This window comes from Varroa jacobsoni, unplaced genomic scaffold, assembly GCF_002532875.2.
Source record: "Varroa jacobsoni isolate VJ856 unplaced genomic scaffold, vjacob_1.0 scaffold_481, whole genome shotgun sequence".
NCBI classification, from domain to species: domain Eukaryota; kingdom Metazoa; phylum Arthropoda; class Arachnida; order Mesostigmata; family Varroidae; genus Varroa; species Varroa jacobsoni.
The window spans coordinates 86,900-103,615 of record NW_019213383.1 but is presented as its reverse complement, the minus strand read 5'-3'; the positions used below and the strand labels follow the sequence as shown (position 1 = coordinate 103,615).

The following is a 16,716-nucleotide window of genomic DNA, read 5'->3' as shown; positions in this document are numbered from 1 at the left end:
AGGAAGAAGGCACAAACCACACGTCTCCCTAAGTGCAGATCTACTCTGCATGCGTTCAGTTTACAATACGTACCAAGCTGGTTTCGCGCCCCCGGTTGTTCTAAATAAAGTGAAACACTAGCAAAAGAGGTTCATTTCTCCATGTCAGAACGGCACCGACAGATAAAATATTGGGTGTGTTTCATCTGTAGCTATTAACGCTTAGTATAAGCACAAAATAATATCACTATCTATAGGGAACCTTAAAGTGGGCGTTAGCAGGAGTCAAGGTGACATGTTGGACCTATTTGCTCCCGACATCATGTGCTCCTTTACGCGCCGTTAAAAGTCATCAAAACAATTCTTTGTACGTTGTACTAAACTACAGGCTCATGTTTCTGCACTTGCAAAAAAACTTTCATGCACTGTTTGTTACCATTACATGGCGAATAAATATAGGTCTGTAAAGAAAATGCCATTTTTAATGCAATACAAAGAAATACTATTTTCAAGTTTTGACAATTTGTACTCCATTCTTACAGTTATGTTGATTGCCGTAACGCGAAAAAGACCTTTTCGTATAATATTTGGTCACGATGAACATTTGTTGGACTATTAGAGTGAGACCTTATAATAATTTTCAAAAGCATGACACATTTACATTGCTTTGGTTCTCGACTTATATGAAGCCTGACTTTAATTAGCAGACGACGTTATCTCGTAAAATTTGCCCTATTAACCAGCGATTGGGGCAACGTAATTAATGCGGCTCATATCTGACAAGCTGTTAGGTGTTACATTACAACGCAACAGAAGGTGATTGGATTTGAGAACGAAAAAGAGATATTAGGGCGATAAATGCGTTTTAACCTGTTTCTTAATTTCAATTGTCAATGTATATTAACTTTTTATAAAGTTAGATTTAGAACCCAATTATTTCGATTATGATTTTTTTCCACTTACGTTTGACTGCATTGACTATTTTCGCAAAATTGGTCTGTCTGAATGTGAGGAGATATTTAAAGTAAACTTGAAACGCCATGTTGATCTCGCAGGAAACACGTCCTTAGAAGGAGAATTGACCTACCTACACCGGTTTCATAGATTATTTCTACTATATCTTAATAAAACATAAATTGTCAATAAAAATAAAAGGTTATCCATCTGCTTGATCCAACTGTTTGCTTGAATTGAATAAAGTCACCGGAACAAACAAGACACTATTGTACAGAACCGACAGAGGATGCTTTTCTATGCCAGATTTGAATAGGAGGACGAGGTTCGTTTAGGTCTTTTACAAAAGCGGTTGCTCAGAAGTCCACTGCTTATGACGGTATTGGATGTTACATGAAATACATGCTACAGCTTTCACTATCGCCTTAGGGAAAGGATGCAAGCATAAAGTCTATATTTATTACGTCGCACCTTAGACATTACGGCGGGTCCTCGCGTTTTCAATTCAATAGCGGGCGGCGTAGCGATCTGCATACAGTTTTGGCAATGGTACAAATTATGTGTTATTCAAGTGACTACTTTATTTTTTATTTAGATATTTAGTATGATTTAGCCCACGCACCTATGGCCGTGAGTGAAAATAAACTGTGAGTGCTGAAGATTTCTATGAAATGCTTATGACAACTTTTCCGAAACTTAAACCGATCTATTAATCACTAGATGTGCGTCCTTACCTTTACGATTCCTCAGCTCCAAATCAGCATGGTTAAAAGCATTCTCATAAAACTGTCCACAAATAAGAATTTAGCCCAGTCGATCTGTATTCGAGTAAGACACAGAGGCGGGAATATTTAGCTATTTATTATTGCCACATTACGCTCATACTTAGAACAGAAACGTTGATCTTGTTTAACACCGTAACAGACATCTTGAGTTACTTGAAGTATGAGTCTTTGCCTTAAAATAGTAATGAAGTGTCTTTTTTTTCTAGACTTGGGCGTCTAAGTTCATAATTTTCCTCTGCATTATTCCCATCATTGTACCTAAATTAAAATAAGTATTTTAACAAAATATGTCGCACGTTATAGAAATGTTATCTTTGAAGCCCCTATTTATATAGTATTACCGTTTTAATTCGGGGCCTAAACCACTAACTGGTCATTTTAAAAATATCCCTTCTTTAATCCGCAAGTTAGCATAAAAGTGTGCGTCAAACGATATTGGTAGATGCGAACTTGTAGAAGTACTATTCCAATACGCTCCATACGAAAAATCCCAGCGACATTAAATTTTGGGTTGATAGTAGGCCAAAAGTGCTAAAAGTGTCCAAAGAGTCAAAAAGATTAACCATTAAGGCTTAGTTGGACATACAACTGATATTGTCCTCTCTAAAACGATCTTTCATTTCTATATCAGCAACCTACGTATATTAAAAAAAAAGTGGCTCTCTGAGCCAGTTTGATGAATTTTCAAGCCTAATTTCAAATCTAAATACGGTTGAGGATCTCCATCTTCAAAAGTCTGCTTGGATTTTTAAGTAGCTGCATGAAAACTGGCAACAAGATGAACCGTCAATTTTAGGCATAAAAGGCTGTCTATAATTTCGGTAGGAGTATGTCTATCGAGGAAGAGTTGTATAGTAGTTAATTTCTATTCAGATTCCAAAAACAGTGTGTTGCTGTTTACAATGACGAGTTTGATACTGCTGGCTTTTCTCTGCTGGCAGGAATCACGAATAAACTCAAGCCCCTTATGACAAACAGCCCGCAACTTTTTTCTATCTTGAAAGTATCATCTTATATGTTTGACTATTTCTATTGCAACACAGGGAACTCTGTAATGACTTGCCTGTGTAATTTCTACTTTTGCCTTTTTTGCCCTTATCTTGATCACCCATTCTTGCAGTTGCCTTAGATGTTTGTCTCCGCCATCGTTCGATTTCAACTTTTACTTGTGAATATCTTTATCCCACACGCTTTTCCATACGATTGAATATGCAACTACGGTGATCTTTCAAATGGTTTTTCATGCATAAAAACTTTGTCTTGCTGTAAGCGGAAACGCGAACTTTTGTTACGCCAAAAAAAATTAACCCTGAATTATGCCACCACACGTTTCTAATATTTAAATATCATCTCAATAGAACATAATATTAAATAATCAACCTCCGAACAATAACACTTTAGTGGCTGTTAATTACAAGACCAACTAGGAGGAAGCCAGACAGTTACGTATATTCTCGCCAAAAAGATAAATTAAAAAGGATTCGAATAAAGTCAATATTCGAATAAATTTAATTAATTTTTTTAATTTAGAATAAAATCCAATTACACACAAATTAAAACCGAATAGGTGCAACAACTTCGAGTAAATCTACGAAATTACTAATATGTATTCATTATTACGTAAACATAAATCAGGTATATTTTAAGGGACCTCTCGGTCCAATACATTTCCATTAGGACTCCCTGGAAAAATACTTATAGTGAATCAACATGTAATAGGTAAAAAAAAAAACTACTTTTCTTGTAGCTTCAGAGACGAATAACACCAATCAGCAAGGACTTTTCTAATTAAATAATTACTAGCAAACCGTTTTTTTCACCGAAGCGTTTAGTAAAAAAAAGCATTTCGACCTGGCTAGAATAAATGACTACTACACTAAGCACAAGTGGAAAAACGTTTACAAGGGGAATATTAAAGCAAAAATCTCTTTAAGGCAAACCAAGTATCCTACATGACAAAAAATCCTCACGACACACAAAGACTTAGTAGTGTTTGTTATGAATGCGTATTCGACGCTCAATATTCGTATAGCTATGGTAATACTGTAGCATCACTATCAAATTATCATGTTAATTTTCAAAGTGCAATTACTAGTTAACCAGGAATTGTATTTACAAAAGACAAAATTGACCGCTTCATACAAACAATCGCTATAATTACAAAGTTCGATATTATGAGCGCGCGTTACAAACTCAGTGGCTAGCACACAGCTTCGGTTGAAGATAATAGGGTGGCAGTCAACACGTACGAACGGTCGCTAATCTACAATCTACAGCTATTTAAATTAAAAAAAATCTATGGTATTCGAAAAGTGGGTATTAAACTTTTCAGTATGTATTTGTTGATGTTCAGCTTTCGATAAAATTTAAAATATTCCAGATTCTTTTTGGGTTATCCGCATTACATTTTTGATTGTAGGTATTTTCTGGACGGCTTCGACGAACGAGATCGTCGACAAGATGTCAAGTGGTCTGTTTTTCGAATATATGTTTTTAAAAAATAGCGTTAACAGTTGTACATGTTTAAACGTTTCGATTTTTACATAAATAACATATATAAAGAAAACACAATTACAATATTATATTTTTATTTTTGCAAATAGGTTTAATTTATAACTCATTTCAATTAAATGTCAAAGCGCATATATGTTGAAGCTATTCTATTATACGCCGAATAACATCGCTGGAAATGATAGATTGGATTAACGACGACTGAGTCTGTTTTTTAACGATGATTTCGATAATATTATGTATATCACTAGAATTCGACTTAGACCTGCAGCGTGTTACTGCCCCCCTATAAGGGCCTTACCTTACCCGTGCTTAAACTGAAACTTTGTTCCTTTCCATGAGAGAGGGATATTTTTAGTGAAACATTTGTTCCAAAAAGCTTGAGGATGTTTACGAAGCTTGCAGATCACTAGCATTCTATTGCGGGTTAGCTGACTTCAATGAACAATATAATAATGCCTTATAGTTAGTATGTTTGTTTTATTTCCTGTGCAACTCTTTATCGGATCCGCCGCGGAGTGTTTAACGCTGTTGATTGTTCATGACAAAGTCCAGCAGTTGTTCTAGCTGTCAAGGACCAGGATACACAGGTACATCTATAAGGTTTTGTAACAATAATACTTTAAAGTCCTCTGTTATTTACAGATGTTCCTTTATGTAATTACACTTATTGTGTAATATATGTCACTAGCGAGATCTTTTACCTATAAAATTTACAGAGAGTGAGAAACATAATTTGGATATCTTTGTTGAAAATAGGCGTAAACGGCTATAACTAATGTTTTGAATCATAGCTGTTCATTCAAAAAGTTGTCAAAGAGATATATCAACAGAATTCTATTATTATTTGAAATTCATGTCATATTTTACTCAAACGTAACTGGTCGTCAAAAGGTTTTTACAAATGTAAATCTAATAGAAAATGTAAGTAGCTAATTTATCCGATGCCTACATAGCAATACGATAAACATATTTTAAAAACTGGACGTACGCGACTGAAAACTTTAACTCGATTTTTTTAATTAAAAAATGTATTCAAAATTGTCGTTACAGGTATTCTAATCCTAGGTAATACTAATTCTTCATTATTTGAGGACATCATTTAATTTGGCAAACCTCAGTGACACATTATATTGATATAACTACTGTTTTTAGCAACTTAAAAACATGACGTTATTTTTTAAGTTTTAAATTATATAATGAAATTTTTAAATATGGCTGAACGATAACTAGAACGCTGTTATTGGTTAATAGATTGTGATAAGACTGAATTGAACAGGAGTGAGATAATCAATCATAGTATCAAAATGTAACGCCCTAATATTGTTTTTAGTTAAAACATCGTTTACTAAGCGCAAGGAGCATAAAGTACTGACAGTCTAATTTTTTCTTCGGTTCTAAAATTTGCACGCAAGTTTTAATTAGCAGGTTTTCTGTTTTAGATTTTATAAACTACGTTATCTACAGTACTTCCATTTGTTTCTTGACAATCCTCATTAACACGTCACGAGCGACATTTTGGCTAATGAACTCCACTTGAAAATTGACCACTCATACATGATGGATTTGTATAAAAAGACGACGCGCGTTCATACTGAACAATTGTTACTGTTATATTGAATACAGATACCCTTATTAGCTTTTAGTAATCACTCACCTACCTAAAAACATATATATCATATCATTATCTTCTATTATATTATCTGTGATAGTCTATCTATGTGGTATGCCCGGCACGGTAAACGTTTAAATATTTGCGCGCTTTTTGCCCCTTGTCTCCTGCCACTGCTGTCGCCTACCAGAGCCGCTCAGGCAGCTGTCAGTAGCTAGCCTATAATGAGCGTATCGTGAGTGAGTCACACATGGTGCTGCACTGTTCCTAATATTCAGCACTCATATGTACGAGCTTACTACTGCCGCTGTCTTGTCTATCCGCATTGATATCCCCGCTGTTGAGGTGTCGGATGGACGCATGCTGTGTAGTGGTCGATGCCTCTGCTGTGGCTGCCAGTGCGGCTGCTGCTGCGGAATCAGCTGAGCGTATGGAGAGCAATGTTGGACTCCAACAGGGCAGGCGAGATTCGATAGACGACGACGCGCACTTACCGTGAGTTACTCCTATGCCATTGTTAGTACCGGTGGGCGGGGTAATTTTGGACGGGTTAGATTTGCCCAAGGACTCCAACGGATCGTCCGTCCGAGCTAGCTCGATCTTCTTGTCAAAGGGGCGAAGTGTCTTTTCTGTGCTGTATTCCCGTGGCTTTTCGTTGTCTGCATACAGAGATCAAGAATGGTTCTATTGTCGATGGTGCTATGTGACAACTGTCCCGCGTTTCGGTTGGAGCTTGTTGCTAGACAGCGATGCCGAGAGCGGCTATAGTAGAGAGGGGAAAATCGGGTTTCATTTGCAATGCTGCTGAAATGTGCATTGCTTCGAGTTCGGTTTTGTGCCTTTTGTCGTGAGCAAAGTGAATGTTTGTGTATGTACCGTATTTGAGTATCTATCGTGGAAGTGGAAAGGAATATCTCTGTGGCGTACTTTCGCTGCCAGGTGGGGTAGTCGATAAATGGCTTATATGCATATATATGTATCTCTTGTAGATTATAAATAGGAATACATTTATAGGTGCATTATACCTATGGTGTGATATCATATCGGCAAACAGCCTAGAATTCAAGGGCACATTTCCTTTGCATCAATGTGCGAACCTTGTGTCTCTAATGTTATTAGTGTTCTTTTCCGTTATAAAATTGGCTTTAGGATTGTGTAACAAAGACATGCGTTTCGCTCTGTTTTTGCTGTTGGCATGTCCATAGACAGAACAGAACCGTTCGCGTCTTACATGCGGCTATACATATATATTATAGTAGTATGTATACGTAAGTTACCTTTTTATATATAACTTCCCATACTCTGATTTTAGTTAGTATATTTTGTTGTTCGAGCTTTACCTGTGTAAGATATTTTTGCTTTTTTTGAAAGTCGTCTAAGAGTATGAGGGGAGTTAGGCAACAGAGAGGGGGAGACTTGCTCAAAAAAAGAAGGAAAGATCACTTGAAGACATCATCCTCTCTCTCTGCTCTGTATATAAATAGCATTCGGGTACTGTTCGAGAAAGAACAAATAGCAGGACTTTGCCATGGCAGGTTAGCATGCTATCAAACATTCTATGGGAGGACACACACGCTCATAAATGGTATACCGGTTGCTCCCTCAATGTTGACCCGTACTCCATGTAAACTGTAAATTGTCCAGCAACATCGTTAATCTACAGGCAGTCAGAAACTATATACCGAAAACGAGACTCGGCCGGAGATAGTGGTATTAGGGATTTATACGCTATAATAGGCGCTTCTTTAGAAATAGCGTCTAAGATGGCGGACCGATTATGATCTAGCGATTAATTTATAATTTCTGCACTCGCAGAATGACGAGGTACTGGGTAAGTAGCTGGCGTGTACTCGGAATGACATGGCTATCGAATAGAGCTATCAATTACATACGTGTCAATAAGTCTTGTATAGACGCTGAATGTTATTACAGCATAAATCTGCGGCTTCTCTATAATTCATCATGCATAGCTGGCTATAAAATAAAAGCTGAAGATAGATAAAAGCCGCAATAGAGATGTTAAATTAGGGGTAATCGTGAAGTGAGAGCTATATAACTCTAATTTGGTAGGACCGTTCAAGCTGTGCATATACCGATCTAATGGATAGAATGCTATTAGTTTCAAACAAAACTTGTAAAAAAGGAAGAACGAAAAGCGCCACCTCTGTGGAAAGTTGTGTAGGTAGTGTTCGTGGAATCTAATATAATTGAATACAGAGGTGTGACAAAACTGAAAATAAGCTGTTCTGAAAGTAAAATTTAGATGATAGTAAAAATACCGTATAAATCTACAGGTAAAAATGGCTTGGTCTCGGTAAGTTAAGCAGAATAGTCAAAACGGGTACTGGCTTAAAGTGGCTGAAGCATTTGAATTCGGATGCTGCTTTTTTTTTGCTGATTTTATAACATAGTCCTTGAGAATAGTTCAATCGATTTCAATAATAATAATAATCTATCGTAGATTACGTCAGACAAAATGGCGCCCGCGTTAACTCGCAAGGTCCATGGCGCGAACGGTCTACAATGCTTTTGTTTTAGGGGCGTGTTTTCTCATCAGTTTGTAAATCACGTAAATAGACTCATTTTCAATAACTATGTTCGTGAATGTAAACGTGTCGTTGCAACAAATGCTACATCATGCAGTTTGAGGCAGGCGGCTTCACCCAGAGCGAATGAACATTTTGTGGTATAACGTTAATTGCTGGCCTATTCGTAGTCGATTTTGGAGGCAATTTCATATACTCACAAAGTGATTCAGAGGTTTCGTTTGATGTCGTTACTTTACATCACTCGTTGGTGGTGAAGACCAATTTCGAGGTTATTTGGAATCATATGAATTTACCACCTACTTACATTTGTTATGTGTTTCAAAGTTTGCCATCCGAGCAGTTTTATATCCAAAAAAAAAGTCACAGGAGGAATCCGTTCGATAATCACGACTTACTCAACATGATGTAAACCTTATCCATGCGTTTATTCTTTGACATTCTTACGTTGTAAGATATGGGAGCTAAAATTGAGATTAGTTATATCTATTAGTAAATTGAATGGCCACATGCGCAATTCTACTGCCATAGCTCTAAAACATGACAGAAAATAATATAAATGTATTTGAATACTATTAATAATTGTATAATGATTTGTTCTACTATACTGCTTTGAATAAAATTTAAAAGCCATAATTCGGGAACAGTGTAATTAGCTTTCATATCCGTTTTAACAATTGTATGAAATTGCAGCTGCTACGAAATTGACATACAAAAGATTAAAGAAGAAGTAATTTGGTAGATCGGAAATCAGATAAGATTACGATAACATGAGAACTATACATGGGCCGTAGTATTTAACATTCATTTTCATTTTTATTCAATTTCCGAAACGGATAAACTAGTTAAAATAATTAAATTTTTATTACACTGTATGAGGTACAACAACGTTAATAAAACAAGTCTGCACCCCTTGCAACCTGCGACCTTGACAATAAAGCCGCATCTTGGTTAGTCGTTGAGCGGAAAACTATATACCCGTGTTATTTTGAATCGCCAATTATTTTTGGCGCGCTCTAGCCTTTTGGATACGGTTTATTCGACAGTATTCCCGATCCATAATGCATTATATGTACGTTCCTTTTTTGACCGGATTATATTCACAGTAATGTAGTTCAGATGAGCTATTATGTTTGAATTCAACTGGCTCGTACGTTGCGGTTAAAGAAGTCTATGTTTAGCTTGGTAGAGTATTCCACTGCAATTGGTATGTTTTGACTTACGCTTGCTTAACGGAACTGTGGCCAACGCAGTAAGCGATTTAATTTTTATTCGAACTACTGACAGCATTTATTAAATGGTAAATTATTATTATTATTTATTTTCCTAGTGATATTGAATGGTTAAGTTGTATTGAGATTTACATAGTAAGTTATTTTCGCAAAGGATGTATATACAGCTATCACCTCTTTGTACTTATGGCTAAACCAGGTTGAATAAACAAGAAGACCCATGGAGGCGGCAGTGGTTATAAATCTCACACATAGATTATAGAAAACATCTACAAATACGACGCTACCTAGTACATCCATCCGAAGAACAGATAAGTTCCATAATTGTGCCTTAGGTGCCTAGTGGCTGACCTAGGCGAGTGCAGGCAGGCCTACTGTAAAGCGTTTTGTGGATTACGCAATATAAATAGATGTATGAAGATGAACAGCTGTTGCTGAAGTAGAATTGCAAAACGCACCATCGTTACACACGCATCGCTTTTATAACGACAGACTGAAGCGTTTCTTTCTATGCCACTGTTATACATAATACACAGATCTGAATAGAGATTTGTACATGGTTATTGTTAGCGAAACTTTTAGACACTTACATGAAATAAATACACTCTGTTCTATTAGGCGATGTGTGTAGACGATAGGCTTAGAGCTACTACTAGTCGATGATCGAAAACTATTAATTAACTCTAAATATAAATGTATTCCCATGGCGACTCGTCTGTTGCATCGACTCAGTGCGGTGACCATTGTACCTTAATGAGTACCATGCTTTCAGTCCTCGACGAGCAGCTTCGCGTGTTGGCAGACTGTGACTACCACCAATACGAACCGATTATTACCATACGTTTCCTTTCTATTTCGATCTGCCTTACGTTTAGAGGTCGATTATTGTGGTTTTTTACGGCTTGGATTTAAACAACGCCGATTGATACGTTTTGTTATGAGAGTCTTAGTGTTTTAAAGTAAAGCTTCGATTGGTATACGGGAGCTTTCTGCAAAATGTTTATATGGCTCTTTATTCACCACGTGCACTGAACACGGCTATTGTTATATGGCACTGTGTTAGTTAAAAGCCACATTCTGTTCTTTCTATTGGGTCCAACTATAAGTTTTTAAACATATGAAAACATGTATTATAGATAATGTTGCAGATCATCACATAGTACGCATGTTCTCGTTGCCTGTGCATCAAATAAAAGTGTGTACACATGGCCATTTGCTACCAAAACTAACTGTCGTCAGTGTAAGAGTGATTGGCCTATACGTCATGATTCCATTCCTCTCCAAAACGTGTCAACGTGCTACACTAGTCACACTTAGTGACAAACGAATATTATTAATACCTCGAATTAGGCTTGGTTTATAATGTGGTTTATCGCTATTAACGAATGTTATTTTTCGACGCAAGACTTCTGACCGCGTGAGCAGCCACTTTGCGAACGAGATTGGCGTCAAACTAATGGAAATCGATCTTTTAGCCGAGCTTTCGTAAATTTCGTAAACAATACATATTTGGTAGCTGTCATTTATATCCGTAGTCACATACGACGTCAAGAGACTTTTTAGTGCTTGCGGAACAGTGTAATTTCGTTCCTACGACATTAAGAACTAGATAGAAGCACTAAATAAAAGCGACTGCTGAATAGAAGTAGAAGCACTGTCGTAATTTAAAAGACTATAATGCCGTTCGAATTTTAGTTGACTTCTCAATTTATATACTGATGACATTTTCGAAAATATTTAAACGGAATTGTTTGTAGGCTGACCATGTTGCAGCATGGCGAGAGTATTCACGGTTTTTAAACTTGGTGTACCTGCTTATCTTATTTCTTTAAGAAGAAATGGAATTTCGAATCCTTTTAGCAGAAAACGGTCTGAAGATTTATTTAGAGAATTAACTCGAGTTATATTCACGAAATCAGTAACATGTTTGCTGTTATTATATACTTAATTCAGGTCAATCGCAATGCAGCCTGCGGTAGGCGAAGCTGATCCGTGGGTTATGTTTGAATCAATCACCTTCCTCGGAACATGGAAATGGCCAGACCAGGATTCTCGTTCTACAAAGCAGATTTTGGCCGAAACGATGTCACGGGCGATGAACGTTCCACCTGAAAAACAAGTTCGAGTTGCTTTGATGCTGCCTACCCGAGGTGACGGTAAAGTCGTGTAAGTGTGATATACCAGTCATAATATATCTTTGTGCACGCACTGCGCGCACGACTGTTGAAGAAAATATAAAATATCTCGTGTAACTTTATGATTCTCCTATAATTTTAGGTTGTTTGCTAAAGCAAGCGGGGATGAAATTTATTCGTTGCCCATGCGACAAATCACCTCGTTTACGGGTGGCCATCGGGAGCATCCTAGCTGCTTTGCTTTTGTGTACGCACCTGCAGCCACAGAGCGTAAGTTATATAGTAAGAATTATTGTGTATGGTCAACAGAGAAAACAGCCATATGTTTTCGCAAAGGGGCTTTTTGTGGGAATGCTTTCCATTGAAAAAATTAAATAAAGTAACCCGTGCATTTTGGCATTGGATATTTGTAGCCTATTATATTATTACACATATAAGTATTATAGAGTACCTCTAACTATATATATATATATATTTTTTTTTATATATTGTATATATATTATATTTTTGTGCTCTGTGCCTTTTCTGACTAAGCAGAGAGCTGTTTGAAGATGTTCTGTTTTGATGCAATGTCTGCCGAAGTTCGGGCTAAAGTGCACAAACGCATAGAGCAAGCATACCAATCAATTCAAAACGATTCGAACGAGGCACAGCTTATCGCAGCTCCTTGTGGGAGTATGCAGATCGTTAATGTTCAGGTAAGGCGTTTCTAGTGGCTCCATAAAATTTGTGGTTGAGCTATACGAGTTTAATGGAAATCAGTGCCTTAGATTTGGTAATAAAGTTTTATTTCGCCATGTGCGCACATTCGCGTATATTTATGTATGTATAATCTTTTAGATGACACTGGACATTCGTGAAGAGGACTCACGGGGTGCCTACGCAGCATGTTCGAGAACAAAAGAACTCTTCAAACTTCGAAAAGACGTTGAAAAACAGATCGTACTTACAATAGAGCCAATGTCTCACCCGAGTCCAATTAATATTGAACGCTGCTTCGGTGTGCTCGTTTCGCCAGGGCGTCACGTACGTCATAGTGATATGCAGCTCATTGGAACTGGTCAGTAAACTTTGCTTATGATACGTTCAGTTTAGTAGGTTGGGCCTGCCTTTTCCCAAATATCTTATTTCTCAAGCACGCACCATTTGCAAATGTTTAAAAGTGTTCTGTCCTCATGTGTTTATACGTAATTTTTTCGATGGCTCAGTGATGATAAAAACTACTACATATCAGTATTTATAACAAAATTCTACAAGTGGCGTGATATTTGAAGTTGTTTCACTTCTATATCTGAATGTAAATGTTGTGCATGTGTATTTCAGTTATCAGTATGTACACTTTTGCTTCCATACACAGACGTATACAGAGACAAACTATAAGATTGTTTTGTATTTGAATTCGACAAATATTATCATTGAATAATGACTGGTCATTCAAGAATCGTGGCTAATTTTAATTATAGTATATACATAGATTAATTATGCTCATTGTTAACCAGGGACCTTCTGGTTTAGCTATTTTGGCTTCCCGTTTCACATTTTAAGCAATATATAGAAAAGTGGTTCTTATGAACGCCACTTGTATCAAATAATTGGCATAATTCGCTTTTCCTACATTGTAGGCAGTAATGATTCGAGCAATCAGCAATCCAGTCCATCGTCCGGTTTCACGGTGGTTGCCAAATGGGACCCCAAGGACAACCCACCATTTGAGTTACTTAATACAGTAACTTCTGGCGAATCGCGTGTCTATTTAACGGTTGCATGTGATCTTGTCCTGATGCACGTTAAGGAGCCCGTTCGATTCGTGTTTGAAACCCAGGCTCGAATTGGGCCCGCTCCGCAGGACCGTGAAAAAGCGTTGGTTTGGTCATTACCTACAGCCCTTCGAACAGGCTCAGTAAAACCATTCACAGAGTACTATACGCTCATTCTTCAGCAGGTTGGTATAATTATCTGACTTCATAAAACTATAGTTTGAAATTATAGACATTGGGCTGAAGTAAAGTTAGCCGCGTGACTACGTAATCCAACAAACATTTGTGTGATGATTCTTAGAAATGTATGCGTTTTATTTAAATATATATATATTAAACTAGATATAAAATTAAATTATTATTAAAATATACAGAAAGGCTGCAATTATGACTTTAATTCAATGATGTTTCAAGAATTCGAGAATATGTTTTCTTTGATAGTTACTCACAGGTGATCTAGCAGAACGTGACAAATATTGCCATTTGCTTTTAATTCTACTGTCGTAAGCAGTGCTACACTGTCGCTGCGTTGAAAATTGCTAACCCCGACTGACGAAATTCGTTTAATTGAACTGGTTGGTGGTTAATTTTCAGAAAAAAAATAATGGTGGGCCACACCTGAGGATTTTTGTTAATGTGCTTATGGTTTCAATTAGGGCTTGCATGAAGGACAATTGAATTTAGCCAATTTGTTTGTTAATTCAATAAGAACAGGTTTTTTTCACTATTCACAATGATTTGTGCTAGTCTTAAATCTATAGCAACAGTCGTAGGAAAAGAGTAGTTATATGAAACAATTGTACATATCGTCATTAAGCGGTACAAAAAAATGTCAGTATACTTATTGAACTAAAATTTTTAAAAACCAGCATTTCTAAATCGTAATACTAACGTGAACATATCTAATGCCAGCCACAGTATGCTTTTAGGGAAGATACTAGGACTCTACTTAGAAAAAAAGTCTTTTTTTTTTTTAAATTTAATCATTCTTTAACCTTATGAGCTTACAGAGTGCTCACAGATTTAAATTTTAAAAAGGACTTACATAATAACGTATTATGTACTACTACATATATTATAACGTTAGAATTAGTGTGCACTAGCAACCATCATGTAGTTGATGATCACCCGTAGCCATCTCATTGAAACGACGAATACAGTAAATAAAGAAGAACAATAAAGAATAAAGAAAAAAAATGTTTTCTCAGCAATCCCGTGACAACTTCGAACTCGCCCAGATGACGACGTCGACAGGTCGCGTTCTGCATCCAATCGAACAGATGACCGAACTGGGCGAGTCCGATGATGACGAACCGCTCCTATCGGGTTCGGGTCCAGTTGGACGCGAAAGTGGCCAGGAAAAGCTAGACGAGTGGGGAGATATTATCAAACATTGGAAAGGCAATGCTAAACCGAAGGAAGTCGATGCGCTTATACAAAATTTTGGGGTGCCTCAGGTTTGTATTATACTTATCAATCGTACCTCCGTACAGTGTTCTTAATTGTACTAGACCGTAGTCATATTCTAAAAAAAACTGCCGTTAGTAGAAACGGAAATGTTTAAAATCGGTACCAAAGGGCTCGATTAACTAACCAATCATCTATTAAGTAAATTCGTTGTACTTAACTTTTTGATTCAGTCACTCCGGTGCCAGGTTTGGCAGCTACTAGGTACATCCAAATCCGATATGGAGGATCACGAGTACTATCAGATGTTGGTAAAAAAAGAAAATTCTGCAGCGGTGGACCAAGCGATTGAACGTGACATCCACCGAACTTTCCCCGGTCACGATTTCTTCAAGGAGACTCAAGGGCAAGAATCTTTGTATAGACTTTGTAAAGTGAGTGAAAACATTTCTTCATTTTATATGTTTTATATATTGATTTTTCGATATCTTTTCGTAAGGGTTAATATGACGTTCTGCCAGCTGCTGCGCACATACGCGAATTGAACTAATTTCCATCAATAACTGTTTTTTCCATTCCTACTTGGCAGGCTTATTCGTTGCACGACATAGCGGTATCGTACTGCCAGGGCCTATCGTACCTAGCCGCAGCTCTCCTGCTACATATCCCTGAAGAGCAGACGTTCTTCCTTCTCAATGTGATCATGTCCAACGAGCGTTACAATATGCGCCAACTGTACCTTGACAATTTTGAAACGCTTCACGTAAAACTGTACCAATTGGCAAAGCTATACAGCGAAAGAATACCCGAAATAGGCAGTCACTTTCGGGATCTCGGCGTCGAGCCACACATGTTCGCATCCCAATGGCTGCTAACGCTTTACACTGCCAAGTTCCCGTTATACCTGGTAATTAACAATTGTTAATAAATTTTCAGCTTCACATATCCTTCCGTATGTTCCGTAAGCCAACATAGTATACAGTATTTCGTCATATTAAAGGGTAATATATGACATATTTTGATGCAATTTGACCTAAGGTTTATTTTCGAGATTTCATTTTATACAACATTAAGTCGATTTCTACGCAAACGTATCTCGCTTTTCCTTCTACGACAACTAGTAATTCAAAGGTATTCTACAATGGAAAAAAATCTTTAATTTTTTCTAAAAAATATTAGACCAAATAACGCCGTGTGTGTAGACTACTCAATGTCTCTTCAAAGCCCAAATAATGACCACCGCTCATAAACAAGCAGCGGTGTGCTATTTATATTGTATTATCGTTATAAGAGGGAAGACCTTAATGGCATTTTATGGCACGTACACACACCCACACACAAATCTCCATACAATTCAAATACCCCTGTAGGCCTAGCTATGTTATGTCGAAAGCTACGACAACAGCACGCATCAACTAGTTCTATGCGACGGATTTCTGCACTAGGTCGTTTGCCAGTGGAGTTTTAGACGGTGAGCTAGCGCTGCACATAGCCTATTGATTACGTTACTCCATTAAGACGAATTCCGATGTATTACAATATTTGCGAAAAGTACCGCCATCAAAGGCACGTATTTGCGTAAGCATGGAAAAAATCCAAAAAGAACGCATAAATCGTAAAAACATCTGTGCGCAACCTTTTTATGCTCAAGCGAATCTTGTGGGCTACATGGTAATCAGAACATATCGGTGTTAGTAATAAGTTGCGAACGTTTTTTAAAATTCTTATGCAGTCCGTTCTCACTTGGTTACCATTGAAGTATTTACAGTGACTGCTCAAAATGGTGCAGTATATATAT

The 16,716-nt window shown here is 37.1% G+C and overlaps 1 protein-coding gene across 3 annotated transcripts in view; it reads left to right on the top strand.

The window, feature by feature from the left end:
- The first annotated feature begins 4,675 nt into the window (after positions 1-4,675).
- The window catches only part of GAPcenA (GTPase activating protein and centrosome-associated), a 16,147-nt gene continuing 4,106 nt past the window's right edge, over positions 4,676-16,716 (top strand). Inside the window, exons 1-9 of one of the 3 annotated variants that reach the window (XM_022833846.2) lie at positions 4,676-4,819; positions 11,573-11,785; positions 11,897-12,024; positions 12,292-12,452; positions 12,595-12,814; positions 13,377-13,696; positions 14,720-14,968; positions 15,152-15,352; positions 15,508-15,825. In XM_022833846.2, coding sequence (XP_022689581.1) covers positions 11,583-11,785; positions 11,897-12,024; positions 12,292-12,452; positions 12,595-12,814; positions 13,377-13,696; positions 14,720-14,968; positions 15,152-15,352; positions 15,508-15,825 — 1,800 coding nt within the window. In that variant the 5' untranslated portion in view covers positions 4,676-4,819; positions 11,573-11,582. Of the gene's footprint in view, positions 4,820-5,944; positions 6,337-6,360; positions 6,781-11,572; positions 11,786-11,896; positions 12,025-12,291; positions 12,453-12,594; positions 12,815-13,376; positions 13,697-14,719; positions 14,969-15,151; positions 15,353-15,507; positions 15,826-16,716 lie in introns of those variants that run through there. The other 2 variants (XM_022833844.2, XM_022833845.2) reach the window with 2 other exon arrangements.